The sequence below is a fragment of the Salarias fasciatus genome, chromosome 2, assembly GCF_902148845.1.
Source record: "Salarias fasciatus chromosome 2, fSalaFa1.1, whole genome shotgun sequence".
In the NCBI taxonomy this organism is placed as follows: domain Eukaryota; kingdom Metazoa; phylum Chordata; class Actinopteri; order Blenniiformes; family Blenniidae; genus Salarias; species Salarias fasciatus.
The window spans coordinates 32,654,276-32,671,637 of record NC_043746.1 but is presented as its reverse complement, the minus strand read 5'-3'; the positions used below and the strand labels follow the sequence as shown (position 1 = coordinate 32,671,637).

The following is a 17,362-nucleotide window of genomic DNA, read 5'->3' as shown; positions in this document are numbered from 1 at the left end:
CCTTTGTTAAATAAAACTGCCATAACACATGGATCCAGACCGAACAGTTGTGCATGTCATTCATACTTGTTGTAAATCAGTGGTTCTCAATGTTTTTCTGTTAAGCCCCCTTAGCAAGAAGAAAACAATTCGCGACCCCCCCCCCCCCAAACTATAACTAATAGCATTTGTCTATAAAATTGTTCTAGGTACACCTCTGCATAACATCCTTGTTAACATTAAAGAAAACAAAAAACTTACAAGAATAACTTACTTAACATTGTTTATTACTCTGTAAGAGAAAAGATTTTACGTGCATCAATTTGCCTGAAATTCAAAAAAATAATAATATCCTTGTTCAAACTGTAAACATTTTTGACAGACTTATTGCACCATTTGCTGCTGGAAAATAAAATTAATTAACAAATTCAAATTCACTTTAGCAACATTAACTCAGGAGCACAATATATAAAACACTTTAACCTACAAAAAAAAAATACAATAAAACAATTTGCGCTGATTTTTTTCCCCCTTTTTTTAATCAAAATGAGGAAGCCAGGATTAATGGCTACAATGAGCAGGTTCTGCAGAGCACAGCTTCTCAGAGGAGGTTTGGCTTCACAAAGGTAAGATGTTGCTAAAGGAAGCAGAATGCCCACAGACCTCTGCCCTGAGAGTGGATCCTGCCTCTCTACACTCAGCCAGAATTCTTTGGACTCACTGTCTTCGTCTCTCCACCTTTCTTTTCATCCCTGTCAAAAATGTCTTCATGTTGTCTCAGGGTTTGTTTACTGGCTTCGCATCGCAGCTCCACCTACACCTTAGAGCTGCACACTCTGACAATGAGAGCGCCACTGCCAACTACTGGAGTGGATGTGCAATTACACTTTATTTTAGTCCGGCGGGGAAAAAAAAGCATGTTCCCCACGGTCACACGCGCAGCGTAGTGAATGTGCGGATTATAACGTGTCCACCAAAGTGTTTTGGGGTTGGTGGATTGTGTATTTGATGAGTTTGACGAGGGGGAACAAAAATACCATCCACTTCCATTGTGTCCGTCCCGAAAACCTTCCCCGACTCACCTCTGAATAAACAACAGCTCGCCCTCACAAAAAAGTAAGTATGCTGTTCGAAATGACTAAGGAGTTGCGCTAAATGGGCCAATTTGCCAAAATGTTGAAGTATCACTTTAAGGTCAGAGGACAGAAATTATCTGAAAACTTCCTTCAAACAACTCTGTGTTGTAAGTTCATACCGTGATCGTTATTTCCACTCAAAATAGGCAAATATTAAAAAAGAGGGGAACAAAAGGTTTAAACTGTGGAAGTCTTTATATTTTCATGTTGTGACTGTCAGGCCTCAGTAAACCGTTTCATAGATGCCTCCCAGACAGACGCATCGGTTGCTTGAACGTGCATTTCAATACAAACTGTAGTTTATAAAATTAACTATTAATAAACAAAGCATGTGCATCTTTTCCTAGAAATAATCTGCGGTAAAAGAGTAGATAAACAGCTCATCATTCACACCAGATAAACGCTGGGAAAATGACTAAACTGCAGACTCCCTGAATTAGGAGGCTAAATTAAAACTCCCAAGATGCAGGACAGATGGTTTTAATTTGCGTGCATCACAATGAACCAGAAATGCACAAAAGCACAGTAAACAGCTTACCTCACCTGTCTGTGGGCGCCCAGGTGTGTAGAGCAGAGCTGAGTAAAAAAAACTGCATCATGTCCTTACAGAGCTTCCATGGTGATGGCCTTGATTGGAAAAATAAATACATAAATAAATAAATAAACTGTAGCCTGTATCCTGCACAGGGTAACGACAATATTTGGACCAGAATGTGTTCAGTAGGTGTTTCCATCTGGGAGGCGTCTATCTGGTGAAGGGCCACACGTGTCTGCCAGGGAGGCGTCTATGAACCGGTTCACTGACGCCTCACGATCACAACACGAGCTATATATTTATAAAATATTACGGCACTTTCACAGTTCTGTGTCTTTATTCAAATATTACATATTTTGAGTAGAAAAAGCTTCACCGACTGACGAGTTTATCCACACAATTTTGAAGTGTCTACGTTAATTGGCTAATTAGCTGTTAGCATGCAGCTAACTCACCGGAAATACTCCATGAACATTGTTTTGTTGGATCTGCAGCTCCGTGGCTGTTGAAGAACGTCTCCAACAGCTTTCAACAACATTCCCACCCGATCTCTACTTATTTTCCGCTTCGGTCTAATACACGATTTTCTCGAAAAGACGAAGCCCCACGTCTGTTACTCACTTTTTGAACAACGCGCATGCGCCAGACCATCCGCCCGGCTCTCCTGCTTCTCCCAGGAAACGCGGAAGTGTACGAGCGCGATTTCTTCTTCTCCGGCGTGCACGGCTCTGTTTACAGTTTCTGCGATCCGCCTCGCTCATAAATAATAATTCAATAAAGCTTTTTTTCCGAAACAGTTACAGTTTCATTATGTCAGACTCGCCATCGGTAAGTACTAGCTCAGAAGCTCACCGGCTACATAAACACTCTGAATGCGCATGCGCAAAAGGGAGAAGCTGATTGGGCGCAAGCACGTAGAACCGCCTTACGAAAGCAGCTTGTCAGAATGATTGACAAACAGACCCACCAATTATTTAGGTGATCCACCCGGAAATCAAAATGTTGTATTACACTTTTACTGGAACGTTCTGCTGAAGGCTTCCAACAGGTGTTCCGGTTAAACTGGCTTCCATGTTAATTGGTGACCGACTTCCGGTAGCATCTCTGTGGTTAAAGCAGATGTTGAAATCCAGCAGAAATCCTGAGCTGAACTGGAGAACTTCGTTTAACCACATTACAATTAAGTTTATACCGCTTTGGTCTATGAGTCTACATTTGATGAACACGACTCAGATTGATAGATTCAGAAATGGTGCTGCTACGTCACTGAGGGGGCGGGGCTCTAACTCAGACGGGACTCTTCTGATTGGCTGTGGGACAAAACCTCCTCTCCTCTGATTGGCTGTGGAGTCTGTCGGCCTGGATGGCTCCATGGTCAAGTTTGTTTGTTTTTTCAAACAGAAGTGAAGGCCAAAATCACAGACATCTCTACAATCTCATTCACCTGCTGTGAATTGGAGCCGACGTGCCTGCTGGCGGCCATCTTGCCGGGGTGGACCTGCTTCTACAATACATTGAGGAACAACAAGTTTCACTATATAATTGATAATAAATCCATCAGTTTTTCAACCTCTATTCCACTTTATTATAAACATCAGACAGTGGAGGACACAGGAATAAACACAACGAAATGAACTCATACACTTTTCAGGCTGATTGAGACTTTTATTAAGAGAATTGGTTTAAGGATGCATATTGTACTTGATTGTTATTGACATCATGATTGTATGATTCTGATAATAATCATTATTATATTGTATTTTTATATCTATTATCACAACTATTATAATAAATATTGTGATAAAATTAAAATTTTATAATCACTGTCATTGCTATTACTATCTTTTCATCATCACAATATTGCTGTTTCTGTATTAAATATTATATGATATTTTATTTTGATTCATACTGAGTTTCAAAATGATAAATACCATAAACAACAAAGCCTCAGACACAACATCTGTCTCATTAAAACCAACTGCATATCTACAAACTACTAGAAACTACTAGAACTATAAATTCCTGGTTTATTGGGGATGTTTTGTTCTGGCCATGGCGTCCAGCTTCAGTGTCTCTCATCCAGATTTGGTCTGATCTTCCTCCAGTCTTCTTCCCAGCATCTCTTTTGGTCAGGTTTAGCATCCACTGAAGTCAGCCTCTTCAGGGAAAAATAAAAGCTGCAATTTTAACCCGAAACTAAAATATCTGAAAGCTCAAAATGTGTCAGAATGAATAATGTGATGATTTCATGTCAGCTTTGGGATCGATCATTTTCATGGTTTGTTACATAACATGATCAGCAGGATGAAGCACTTTGTGTATTTAATGTATTTCAGTCTAAATAGGGTCTCGAGTTAGTTATTTCACCAGTAAGAAGCTGTAAGCAGCAGTAACATGTTGAATAAAGTAAAGTGAGCTGTATTTTCTGTGAAGGAATTTAATCTGCCCCATCTGGGTTTATTTCACGATTAAATTATTTCACTATTATTAACAACCAGCTGTCTCCATGTTATTCTTCAAATGCAGACACTTTGCCAGTGAACAGTGATTTAAGCATCCTGTCAGAGCCACACGTGATGTTTTTAACAAATGAAATCGTTTGGAAATCTGCGGAAAATCCAGTGAATAATTCCACTTTGAGATGAAAGAAAGCCTCTGACCTGTGAAGATGCACTGCTGCTGCTCCTCCACCTCAGGAAGAAGGCGGTGCTTCAGGCACGCCGCTCCACCCTCAGCGACGCGTCTACTGGCGATGTCTCTGGTGTGAGCAGTGAGATGTTCAGAGCAGCAGCTGTTGCTAAAGTGTGGAGTTGTGAAGCTTCATGTCAGAGAGTTTCCTTCATGTGAAGTTACTCCAAACAGTCTGAACACGGACTCAGTCCCAATGAACCCACAGCTCAAAACTTCCTGAAGTGGTTCAACACTTATTACCACTTTGAATCATTGGCAGAAAACTGACAAGCATAGATCATAACAGAGCCATCCAGTAACTAGTTTTATCACTCACATCACTAACAGGTTAAAGTAGTGAGAAGGTGAGTCTGTTTCTCACGACACAGTTCCTCTGTTCAGCAGTGATGGATGACAAACAGACTGAGATCCTCCTCTACCTCTGAACCAGAAGCTCTCTGGGTTTTTTCTGAAGTTACAGCCAGATTCTCCATTCCTGTTTCCAGGCTGATGTTCTCTTCATTCTCTCCTCTGTTCAGTCTCTGAACTCTGGTTCTTGGTGATCAGGTTCTGCTTTATCTCGTCTTCATGGCTTCATCTGCTGCCAGATTCTCCCCACATCTTGTTCTTCTGTCTCTGTTCTCAGTGGAACCAAACTCCAGATAGAGGTCATGATCTCTCCTCATCCTGCTGGTTTAGACTCAGCACCACGTGATGAAGAGTTCTTATCTAAATGTTTCCATGGTCACTAGCAAGAAACTCTGAGCAGCGGCAGGATCTGTGAGCATCAGAGTAATGATCAGCGTTTTCCTACAACCAACACGCCCTGGACAGGCCAGATGCAGCGGATGTGACTGACGGTGTAAACCCTGCTCGGCCGGCCGTCCTGCTGTCAGCTGAGCGGCGCTGCTCTCAAACAGCTGCACACGGCTTCACGTGCAGCTGAAAGATGAGCGATGGCGTGTTCTGCCTGCAGCAGGCGATCCTCCGACAGGCGATCCGTCCTCGCCGTCCTGCTCCGGTGCAACCCGATCGGCACTGTGTTGAACTGCGTGGCGGCTGAAGTGTTGAAGCCTGCCTAAACGTGACCACGAGAACGAAGAAGAGCTGAGGAATGGACTTCAACGGGCGGAATGTCTACTGAGGAAGGATCCGATGTGATCGGTGTTTAGCTCCAGCTCTCAGAGCAGCCGGCGCCACAGTAAGGTCCCCAGGGAGCTGATGGGGGTCAAGGGTCATGCTCAGGGCGGTAGAACAGCTGCTTTTCTCTGTGTATTAGTAACACTGGTCATTTATTTACTTAATATCAGATCAATAACAAATTTTGCAATATCTCCCTAAAAATGTAAAAACTTGAAAGTAAACAATTTAACAAGTTTCTTCAGAGCAGAAGAAACAGATCGAGTGAAGATATCAGCGATGCCATGAAAGCTAGCTAACTAGCATTAGCCTCAAAGTCATGCTGCCAGAGACTTTAGGAAAACACCCAGAATGCATGTTTATGTATCAAAACCTGTAAGAGTGTGATAATTAATGATTTGTTCTTGCTTTTCATTGATATTTATGGATCTCATTTCTGCGGTCAGTAAGGTCACTCATCCATTTAATTTAAATTAATTAGTTCATAGCAAAGTTTCTGAGAATAAACTGAATGTCACGAATACATGAAACCAAAAGATACATTTAGAGAGAGAATCAACAAAGAGGTAAGTAAAAATAAGGACTTTATTCTGGTGAACATATCAACCGTTGCCACGCTGACTCCTCACAACCCGTTCAGTGTCCAATAACTTAAAAGTGTCAGCTCGGAGTAGAAACAATAAATTATCTGGAGCGAGGCGCGGGGCTCCTCTGAAAGTCTGTGGGTCCGGCGGACGAGCCGGGTCCCGGTTGGTCCGGTCTCAGCCCCTGAAGCGCAGGTCGCACAGCAGGGACAGGTGGTCGGAGGGGTAGTGGTAGGAGGGCAGGCGGTCCGGTCCGATCTGCTCCTCGGTGGGAATGTCCAGCAGGCTGTCCACGCTCAGAGCCTCCTGGCTGTACCAGATGTAGTCCAGGGTGCCGCGGCTCTCCCCGGACGGCCGGATCTTCCAGGTGGTGTAGGCCGGCTCCGTCTGGCCGTCGCGGCTCAGCAGCTTGTAGGCGGAGTCCAGGCCGAGGGGGGAGGAGCTGAAGCGGCGGTACACGTCCTCCGAGGGCTCGGCGTTGAAGTCCCCGCACACCACTAAGGGGAGGAGGCCCGGGCGCTCCTCCTGGTCCTGGTCCAAGTCCCGGTCCAGGTCCAGGTCCTGGTCCAGGTCCTGGTCCAGGTCCTGCCGGCCTCCTCCCCCTCTGGAGGTGATGCTCCTCAGCCTCTGCAGCAGGTCCGCCCCCTGCGCGCTCCTCAGGCGCTCCCAGCCGCTGCGAGCCTTCAGGTGGGTGACGGCCACGCACAGCCGCCGGCCCGTCACCCTGCAGCTCAGCGTCTGCACGATGGCCACCTGGTTGGTGGGCAGCATCATGGCCGACAGGCGCAGGTGGGCCGTGGCCTGGAGGGAGAAGCGGGAGCGGCGGTAGAAGAGGGCGCAGCCGTCCGGCCCGTTGTTGCGCTCCACGTCCAGGCAGGGTGACCACGGCTTGGCCAGGAAGCTGCCCTGGTAGCCCAGGCCCGACATGATGGGCTGGAAGGTGTCGTAGTAGTGGTCCACCTCCTGCAGGCACAGGACGTCCGGCCGGTACGTCAGGATCTCCTCCAGGATCAGGTACTTCCTCTCGTGCCAGTTGAGAGCGTCCAGAGGGCAGCGGACGAAGCCGTCCTTCCCCTCCCCGAGAGCTGGACACACAGAGACACATCTTAAGTTATGTCACATCTCCACACTAGAGGGCAGTGTTGAGTCCTTTTTAACATTTTCCAGTCAATAAAAGTCTAAACTGAGGAGCTGCCCTCAGGCTGTGTTCAGAGCTCAGTAATGTCTCTTGGTCTCCTGGAGGTTGAGAGACCCGGTCCAGGACTTCCTCCGTTTCACTCACCTTGAGCCAGGATGTTCCACTGCATGACCCGGATGGGGGGGTCGTGTTGGTGGCGGCACGGCGCCGCCCCGCCGGGATAAACCAGGTCCCGGTGCGGCCTGGCCGGCCGCCTCTGCAGGGCCTGCTCGCACTCTCTGAGCAGCTGGTCCGGGTCCACCTCGGCCAGGTCCCGGTCCAGGTCCTGGTCCGGGTTGTCCTCGGAGAAGGGGTCCGGTTGTGGGAGGGGGGCGGTGTTCAGGGACTGGGCCAAAGTACCAAACAACCTGCTGCTGCTGCCGCCCATTGGACACACTGCTGGAGGGACAGACAGGAGGTTAGAGGACAGTACACCCCATCCTGGTCTCAGAGGACCAGTTTGAACGGGGGTCAGTTCAATCCCCAGATAAAACTCTTGAATTCATTTTTCTGTCTGACACCTGGGAGGGTAACTTTTTAACTTTTTAAAAACTCTTTTCGGGTGTTTCTCTGTCTCTTCAACCTGAACCAGGACCGTCAAAACAAAGTCTGCCTGTGTCGGCGCTGTGTGTGTTTTCACTTGACGAGTCGAGTCAGGTGAAGCTGACAGAGCTCAGAACGATCACTGTCAGAGAAGAGCAGCTGACCTTTGACCTGTTGTGCTTTCAGAGGGGGTGAGAACTCACAAACACAGTGAACACGCTGTCATGAGACCGCCGTGAGGCCCCGGACCTCCACCGACACTGATCAGTGTCTCACAGCAGGACAGAGTGTCCCAACACGCTGACCTTTAGTTCCCAGAGAGGTCTCACATGTCTCTGTCCCGAGACTCCAAGGTTTCAGACAGATGTGTCCCTGAATCTACTCACTGAGAGTTTAACATCATCTGCATAAAGTGATCGAATCCTTTAAGAATAAAAGGATTTAATATGATGTAATTGCTCAAAATAGCATGTTTCCTGCATCATCTAGAGGATGTAACTCCTTCTGTGCTCCAGTGGGTCTCTGCATAGCACAGAGACGCTACATGCTAAATGCTAAATGCTAACGAAACAGCCTCAAAGTCAGCAAAACCTGAGTAAACGATCAATGACACAGGGTCTACACTGGTTTCCGTTTCTGGAGGAGTTGAATAGTCCCCTCCAGTCCACAGAGGAAACCACAGTAACTGGCGAAAACTTCCACAGGTTCAGAGAGAACATGCAAACTCCACACAGGAATTCTACGTTTCACAGACATTCAGCTGTTTCTGAACTCGTCCAAAGCCTCAATAAAACCAGACAAGACCTCTGTGAGGACGTCGACGGCAGTGTCCTCCTCTCTGCCCGACCGTCAGCGGGTCTTACCCATGGCCTCCATGCTGATCGCAGCTGTCCTGCTGTCCCCCTGTCCTCCTGTCCTGCTGTCCAGACTGGAACAGTCCACCCCAGTGTCCCTCATCCACTGCTCATCCCCATCACAGAGCTCTAGCTCACCCTCCACCTCTCTCTGTGACTCAGCTCTTATCTCCTGTCTGAGTCAGCGTCTGTCACGCCCTGACCTCCAGACACACACACACACACACACACACACACACGCACACACCTTGACCTCATATGTATTCTGTGAGGACCAGGAAGCTTTTCAGAAACAAATGTGGGAGTGAACACAGTGGAGGGGGGACAGACAGACCTGTCCCGGTGTTGAGAGAGAGAGAGAGAGAGAGAGAGGGAGTGTGTGTGTGTGTGTATGTGTGTGTGTGTGTGTGTGTGTGTGTGTGTAAAAGGACGTTAGCTAAGTGATGGAGGAAGTAGGTGGAGCTAGATTAAAAAGAGCATCTTGTCAAACAGGTGGGGATGGCAGGCACACACACACACACACACACACACACACACACACAAAAACACACACACACCACACACACACACACACACACACACACACACACACACACACACACACACACACACACACACACACACACAGAGTGAAACACCTGACAGGACACCACTCAACTCCTACAGGATAAACTGTCTGCTAAATGTGAAAAGACCTGCAGCAGTGTAAATATGAAGAAGCAGACTGTGCCGTGAAATCATGCTTTTACTCTGAAATGAGTACAGGAAGTCGAGGAATTCCCCTGAATTCCAGGAATTCCTCCTGGTTTCATCTGTTCAGACTGAAACCTCCAGAGGAGATTCTCCCTTTCTAAAGTTTTAGTCACTACTATATCAGTTAAAGAATTTTAAAATATTTTACTGGTGTTAATTTTTTTTTTTTTTAAATAGTTAAATGTTTTTACTATTAAAAAAAAGAGCAGATTGGGCAGACTGAGCAGGTCACCAGGTTTCTATTGGTGGAGCTCATGCAGAGGACAGGACATACACACAAACACCAAGAGATACTCACATGAAGCCAAAACCGATGAATGAAACACACACACACACACACACACACACACACACACACACACACACACACAGACAGAGGCCGTGGTCCCAGTGGTCCCTCAGCGTCCCGATGGGCAGCTGGACGGACAGTGAGGCTGCTGGAGGGACGGCCTGCCGCTCATGAGACGCAGCTGCAGGAAGCTGACTCAGCCCTACTCTTTCTACGAACACACACACTCATGCACACACACTCGTGTGTGTCAGACTGAGGCTGAGGAATGTCAGCTGCAGGCCGTGTGACTGAGGCCATTCATTCCACTGTCGCCTCACTCACGCCACGGCTGCTGGGCCCGTTTCCCAGCATGCAGGGCGGCGACCTGCTGGATGCGAGCGGCATCGTAACTGTACTGCTCACTCAGCAACAAGCCGGGCCGTGGCTGGAGAGCAGTGCATGCTGGGAGCAAGCAGACCGCGTGCACCAAGAGTGAATGAGTGGATTAGAGGAGATGAATGGAGGTCTGTCCTGCTGCTCCGGGACACACACTCCCCTCGGGAAGACGCCGCCACCGCTTCAGCAAATATCTGATCTGATATCATCACGACAGTCAGGAGCTGCAGAGCATCTTCCTCCCAGTCAGCTAGATAGCTTCAATAAATGAACTGCCTCATAGTAAGACACACCTGTTTGCTTATAATGAAACAGAAGTTCTCATAATGTTCTCATCGGTATTGTCACGTCTATCCTACAGATCCAAGCAGGAAGCGATCCAGTCTGGAGAATCTTACAGCTTTTATTTCACAGAAAAGACTGAAGCCTTCTGCCCCGCCTGCATGTTTACTTTGAGGTCGAAATGTTCAGACTGGAGGTTTTTTAACGAGAGTCATAAAGAACGAAACACAGAAAGCAGCTAATTTAAGGTACTGCTGACCCCAGCTGAGTGTGTGTACATAACCGGACCCTGACCTGTTTTCCAGTAATGAAGGAACTGAAATAGCTCTGGGCTCGCTCTCTCTCTCTCTCTCTCTCTCTCTCTCTCTCTCTCTCTCACACACACACACACACACACACACTGCAGTCAGTACAGAGAAGAGAACAGTGAACAGGCTGATTATCAGCGAGGCGGAACTAAGAATAGAGCGGAGATCACTCAGCTAAATGGAATTCATCCAAAGCACAGGAGACAAACATAAGGCCCGTGGACCAAAGACTGGCCCACAAGAGGCTCCAAACTGGACAAACCATCAAGAAAATTAGAAACATTTTCAAAAAAAGATTTTCTTTTAGCAGATGCCTTAAGAGTTTCTGTTTTTTTGACATTTCACTGTAATTTATACCATGAGCTTTCATTAAAATTGGCTTTACGTTGAGATTGGAGCCATTTCCTGTTGGAATTGTTTGGTTTTATGAAAATATCGACATTTTCATCATATATCATACTTTACAGCAGGGGTTCTCAACCACCGGGCCGTGGACCGGTATCAGACCGCAAAGACAGAATAAAAATTTTTATTTTCAAACGCGTCATTTTGAATTTCCTTTAGTTGGCTTTGAGTTTTATTTTGAGAAACGCTTCATTTCCTGCGCTTAACTCATTCAGCCGTTTTTATTATCGTCCTGCCGTTATGTTGTTTAAAACTGCTCCGAGGTGCTAAAAGGTTTGGGGACCACTGCTCTCAAGTTTAAAACAAATTATGTTTCAACTTCAAAATAAAGATTTACACTTCCCCATGCGTAACCATGAGTTTGATGTTTACTAACACGATACTGACTGAACAGAATCCAGTCCTGGCTGAGGAATCTCCACAGCCTGCTCCTCTCTCGGTCTAAGATGCTTCGTCCGTCTCGGCTGCGCTCACTTCCTCGGCTCATACCGAACACACGCCACTGGACGGCAGCATCAGGAGCAGGTTACCGCCGCAGCAGAGCGCCACCTGCAGACCGCTCAGGAGGCAGCAGCTCGCTGGTACTAACAGTCTGTCCTGTCTCACAGCTTTACAAGAGAACATTACCACTTATACTTTATCACTGCAACAACATGGAGTTTGCATGATGTACCTGTGCATGTGCACATCCAACCCCCCCCCCCCCCCCCCCCCGAAAAACAAAAACAAAATCAAAAAAACACGTGTTTGAGGTTAAGTGGTGATTATTAATCTGGATGTTCTGTCCCAGAGCCTGACTCTGAGGTTTATTATCATTCAGCCTGATGAAGCTCATTTTCCACTCCAGCAGGTTTAACCTGGATAATGTGTTACAGCAGTGGTATTAGTCCATGTTGAACCACTCAACTTTATTCTGCATTGTTTTCCTCAAAAATACTGTTACCTATTTATCTATTTCCTGAAAACTATGTCTCTCATTCAAAGAATGCTCGGAAAATACCTGATCTTTTCAGTTTCAGTTCAATTTTCACTGATTTTTTATTCCATCTTAGAACATAACCAACAGGAAACAATATTCAGAAGCTTCTGGATGTGTGGAAATACCGTCAAACACGTCCTGTGAGTCATATTTAAGCCCCTCTCTTATATTTTAAGACATGAAATGATTCATTGGCGTTTAAACGATATTTTCAGGACTGTGCCTCATTTCTCATCTTGAGATGATGAATTTGGTCACTGTCCAGCAGATGTCTGTAGATATAAATGTAGAGATGTAGACGTACCTGAGGTGGCGGCGGCGCTTCCGGGGGCTCCGCTCGGCTTCCCCGCTCCCCCCGCTCCCCCGCCGCCGGGGTGACAGTAACGTGTCCCCGGTATCCTGGCGGCCGACGGGCCCCGGGAGGACGCGCACAGGTGGCCGAATAACGCGGAGCAGCGACGGGCTGGATTCATCTTCTCAGTGTGCTCGGGCCGGCGGGGAAAAGTGTGGAACAGCAGCGAGCCATTGAGCGGAGACAAAGCCGGAGAAAGTTCCCTCTCGGTGCCTCTGAAGCAGGACGCCGGTAAAAGTTACATCACCATGTTCCTGAGGAACCGAGGACCGGCTGCCGGCCGGGGGGTCCGAGAGCACACCGGGAGGCAGAGACTCCCCGGGGGAGGGGGAAATACAGCGGAACTGTGCTAATAAAATACACCTCCCAACGCTCTGGTGAGATTTACCGCTCTTTATCGCTGTGGCGCGACTCACGTGGAGTTTGGATCAAAGTGGCAGAGTCGCGCACCCCTCCTGTCAAGAAATGGTTCAGCCACACCCGCACCAGTACAGGAGGGGCGGGACTTAGCGCAGCCGGGGCGGGAACATTCTCACTGACAGCCAATCACAACCCAGTGCGTTGATTGTGCGTGTGTGACGATGAAAGACGTCAGAGAACGTCCTGTGACGTCTGTTCCCAGCACGTGCTCCTACCAGGCGCAGCGCTCCCTTAAGAAAATAATGATAATAATAGAAAATAATTTTTAAAAAACAGGAGTGGCGTTAACATAAGAAAATAAGAATGATAATAATAGAAAATAGTTTTATAAAAAGGAGTGGTGCTCCCATGAGAGAATAAGAATAACAACAGAAAAAACTTTTTTTTTTAAAAAGGAGTGACACTCCCATGAGAAAATAATAATAATAATAATAATAATAATAATAATAATAATAATAATAATAATAATAACAATATCTAGTAAAAAAAAACAAGGAGTGGCTCTCCTATGACAAAATAATAATAAGAATAAAAATAGTTTTAAAAAATAATTAAAAAATAGCTTTAAAAAAACAGGAACGTCTCGATCGGCTCTAACAGCTCTCACATGAGAAAATACAAATAATAGCAATAATGCAACAGTTCAGAAAATAAACAGGAACAGTGCTGTAGACCTTTTCCTAACCATCCTATAGATATATGTCAATTTATTAATACACAAAAGAAACATACACAAATAGATTCCTAGAAAACAGAAGGAGACACATAAACCTATATTTATAATCAGACAGCAGACTATAGTTTTGTGTCCAAACTGACATTGTTGTATTTTTATCATTTTTTTTTTTGTTTTTGTGTTGTTGTTTTAAACTAAACTAAACTAAACTAAACTAACCTAAACTAAACTAAACAGGTAGAGTTGTGGATCGTCTGCTTTGTTGATCAGTGACAACAGGAGGCGCTGAAGCTGTTTTGAAAGGAAGTGCTGTAATTTGTTATGTAACATCCCTCCGTGTTCTTATCTAATCTGTGACATGAGGGTTAAACTCAGGATCAAGCTAATATTCTGAAGCATTATGTAACCAGGTGAAGGATCTGGAGGGGTCACTGGGCACGGTTCAAGGGTCATTCACTGAAAGACCGCATTGCATGTGTAATCTTAGGATATTTAAAATCTTTGAAAGAAGTTTAGAACTCCTCCATGGACCTTTACCTCATGATGAAATGTGCTGAAAAGAACTGGGCACACTAACATTCCATACATTTCACCATTTCTGTCTAAAGGCAGAAAAACATATCAGGACAGCCTCCAGATAACGGGTTCAATATTCTGTAAGTGGAGTGAGAAAACAGTTCTGTTATGACTGAACAGCAAACAGTGAAAGTCGTCATAGTCTGGACTCAGAGGAGAACAGGGAGACTGCGGAAACAAGACGTCAACAAGAGCTGCACTAAAACAGAATACAAACAGAGGAATAGGTTTTAGCTTTAATTATTATGATAATTCACATCAGAAATTAGTTTTACTGGTCATATAAGAGAGAGAGAAGGCGAGGCCCACAGGTGTTCCTTTCTGTCTCACCTCATCATACAGAGTACATTCAAAACTACACATGTTCTCGACCATAAATGACTATACTGCTCCACCATCTCACCATGTTTCAGTTAAAGTGTAGAAATGTGGGTAAGGCTGTCAGAGTGAATCACATTAAACATGATTAATTAATCTAGGGTTGTGGAAAGATTAATGTTTTAAATCATGATTAACTATGGAAATCCTGTGATTAATCAGGGTTAAAAAAGTCAATCTTTTAATCGGGGGAAATAACTACAGGATTTCAGTACACTCATTAACAGCTCTTCAAATGAGGACAATAAGGCTGATCCACAATCATACTCACTCACCCTTCATAAGGACAAAATGATTAACTTTTACAGATGCAGTGAAATATTAAACCACACAAATTACAGAAACAGCTCAAAACAAAACATCCAGTGGTGGTTTGGGAATGGAGACGGGGAATCAACTAGGAGGGAATGAAAGTTCAAAATGAAGAACCAAACAGAAAGGCTCTGTGGAGTGAGGAGAGCAAGCTGTTGAGATCTTTTTCTTTTACGTTTTCTTTTGTGTGAAACTCTTTCATAAATGAAGTAAACTTTGAGAAATCTCCTGTAAATCCTTATATAAGGGTCGTCCTCCGGCGTCAGGCTGTTGGTTGTAGGTTAAAACCCCATCCTTCATGCTGTGCGGCAGTGGAAGCAGACCGCAGGATGTTTTCCTCGCCAGCAGGGTGAGGTAGAGGTCATCAATGACACTTCATTTGTCCTCGGGACAGATTTCAGAGAGCTGCTCCGTCACGCAGCTCCGGTTCGCTCTGGTTCGCCGCTGGGTGAAGTGAAGAGGCTGAAGTCCGTGTTGAACGCCGGGGAGCCTCCAGCTTTTTGATCCGACCAGCAGCTCAGCCTGAGCAGCCAGCGGCAGGCCTGGACTCGGACCCAGGACCATCCCACTGTGTTAAAGGAGGCAGCCATCAGCATGTGTGCTGGAGCGTCTTAATGTTGTCACCTTCACACGTTGCAGGGTGACCCTGGACTGCAGTGACTCTCCGACAGGCCCACCATGGCCCGCAGGCCGTATGTTTGACACCCCTGATCTCAGATCTTCTATGAAGAGCTATTCCTGCTGAGTCAGTGGAAATACATGTCCGAATAATTCCCTCAGTGAATTTAGTTCTTCTTCTTGCTTTGGTTGGATGATTTAATTCTTTGTATTTGTCTTCCTGTCAATATGAACATGGAGGACAGGTCAAGTCACTGGGGACACAGTCTATATTCAATCAAATCTATTTTTTTAATTGTATTTTAAATATAAATGTATCTGTTTCTATATGTCCAGGCTATGGTTTCGTCCAAATCCAATAGATGTCAGTGTTGAGACGTGGAGATCTGCTGTATGATCACTTGTTCAGTAACAGACCACACGGCCTTCCTCCAGTTCTCCCATCTGACCTCTGGATGGCGCCATTCAGCTTCTTTACAGTTTTTCTCCATTGGTTTGGTTTATTTCTGGAAACAGAAATATCATTTTCCAAACTCTAAGTGTAGCTGAGTAAATAACTGAATGTAATTTTTTTTTTTTTTTTTTTTTTTTTTGGTCAACCTTCTCAAAATATGGATATCATCTCTGTTATTATTTTTGGGTTATTTCTGTGTTTTTTGCCCAGAGCTTCATATTTGTCTGTATATGGTTCCAGTTACCTGTTGTAGCAGGGGGGGTCATTAATTAGTGACGCACACGTCCGGGCACACGTGACAAAGCTGTGTATTCCCGGCAAAAGCCAGACGGCTTCTTATGAGGAGAGAGAGAACTTTCACCGTTGCCTGTGTGTGTGTCGCTGTTTCTGACCTCTGCCTCTCTGTTATAGAATAAACGTGCCATCCTGAGGAGTGTGAGCAGTCATTTTAAGTCTGCTACATGAAACTGGTGCCGTGACCCGGATCGCCGAGGTTCAGCTGTGTGCAAGTGACTTCTGGGATGCCAAGTTGGTAGATCTGTGGATCCATTTAACTGCTTAAATTATTGCTCATAAATACACTGTAAATATGTAAATAGATTGTTGGTTTTGTGTGACCTGTTTTGCTAAAAGTGAGAGTATTTCGTGAGAATTTTCATATGGTTTTAAGTGTTTTTATGTGCTATATTGCTGTAAGTTCATGTGTATAGTGAGATATGGCAGGAAGAGGCAGGGACACATTTAACGTTTTCACACCAGTTATGGAGAGGGGGCGAGGTTTGTTGGATGCTGATCAGACTGTACATAGTAGCAGAAGAGTGTTAACTAGTGGGGGACTATTTGAGTCAAACACTGTCAGTAACATCCCTCCACCCAAGCCCCATTTTTCCACTCCTGTCTCCAACAATGAGAATACTGCACAGCAGTTACGTGATCTCATAGGTGAGCTAGGAAGTCAGATAGGGGAGTCCATAGCCAGTCGTCTGCTGGTTAGCCAATCTCCAGTTGCCCCAGCACCGCTTCCATCACCCAGTTCGGTTGGAGTTGAAGCATCAGGATCAACCATTGACTTTTCAAAAATGAGCCTGGTAGTCAGACCTGACATAAAGGAGCCTCCCATGTACCGTGGAGATGGAGAAGACAAGTACTCTGTTCAGGAATAGATTGATATGATGGAAGTGTACCTGAACAAAAGAAGTCTGTCAACAAGTGAACAGAAAGATGAGATCCTAAGCCATCTTTTTGGCAGAGCAAAAAGTATTGTCAAAGTGGGACTGAAAAGCAGCTTAACATCAGGCACAGCTGTTACTTCCGAGACAATTTATAACATCCTAAGACGCTATTTTACTGACACCCCTCCTGTCTACCACTGGCAGATTTCTATGCCACCCAGTCAACAGCTGAGGAAACTCCCATCGACTACTGGATGAGATTAAACACAGCCGCAGAAACGGCAGACTGGATCACGTCGCGCCTTGTTTTTTGAGCCATAATTTCCTCGAGCTATTCTGGAGATCCTTTGATTTTATCTTTTTAAAAGAATGTGAAGACGGGGGAAGAGCCC

The 17,362-nt window shown here is 45.5% G+C and overlaps 1 protein-coding gene across 2 annotated transcripts; it reads right to left on the bottom strand.

Moving 5' to 3' along the window:
• Window positions 1-6,053: 6,053 nt before the first annotated feature.
• On the bottom strand, window positions 6,054-12,658 carry LOC115406400 (nocturnin-like). Of its 2 annotated transcripts, none has more exons than XM_030116414.1 (3): window positions 12,317-12,658; window positions 7,327-7,620; window positions 6,054-7,129 (listed from the first exon to the last, which is right to left on the bottom strand). In XM_030116414.1, exons 1-3 carry the CDS (start codon window positions 12,483-12,485, stop codon window positions 6,222-6,224), a joined length of 1,371 nt encoding a protein of 456 aa, XP_029972274.1. In that variant the 5' UTR covers window positions 12,486-12,658; the 3' UTR covers window positions 6,054-6,221. The 2 variants fall into 2 exon arrangements, with proteins under 2 accessions (XP_029972274.1, XP_029972283.1); XM_030116423.1 differs by having other exon boundaries at window positions 7,327-7,617.
• Between the last annotated feature and the right edge of the window lie 4,704 nt (window positions 12,659-17,362).

What these genes read in the sequence shown, in the direction of transcription:
- LOC115406400 (XM_030116414.1), bottom strand. Translation starts at nt 12,485, where the DNA reads ATGAATCCAGCCCGTCGCTGCTCCGCGTTATTCGGCCACCTGTGCGCG. An exon ending in AAGCGCCGCCGCCACCTCAG is followed by an intron (nt 7,621 to 12,316) that starts GTACGTCTACAT and finishes CTGTCCCTCCAG; the next exon opens with CAGTGTGTCCAATGGGCGGC. An exon ending in GTGGAACATCCTGGCTCAAG is followed by an intron (nt 7,130 to 7,326) that starts GTGAGTGAAACG and finishes CTGTGTGTCCAG; the next exon opens with CTCTCGGGGAGGGGAAGGAC.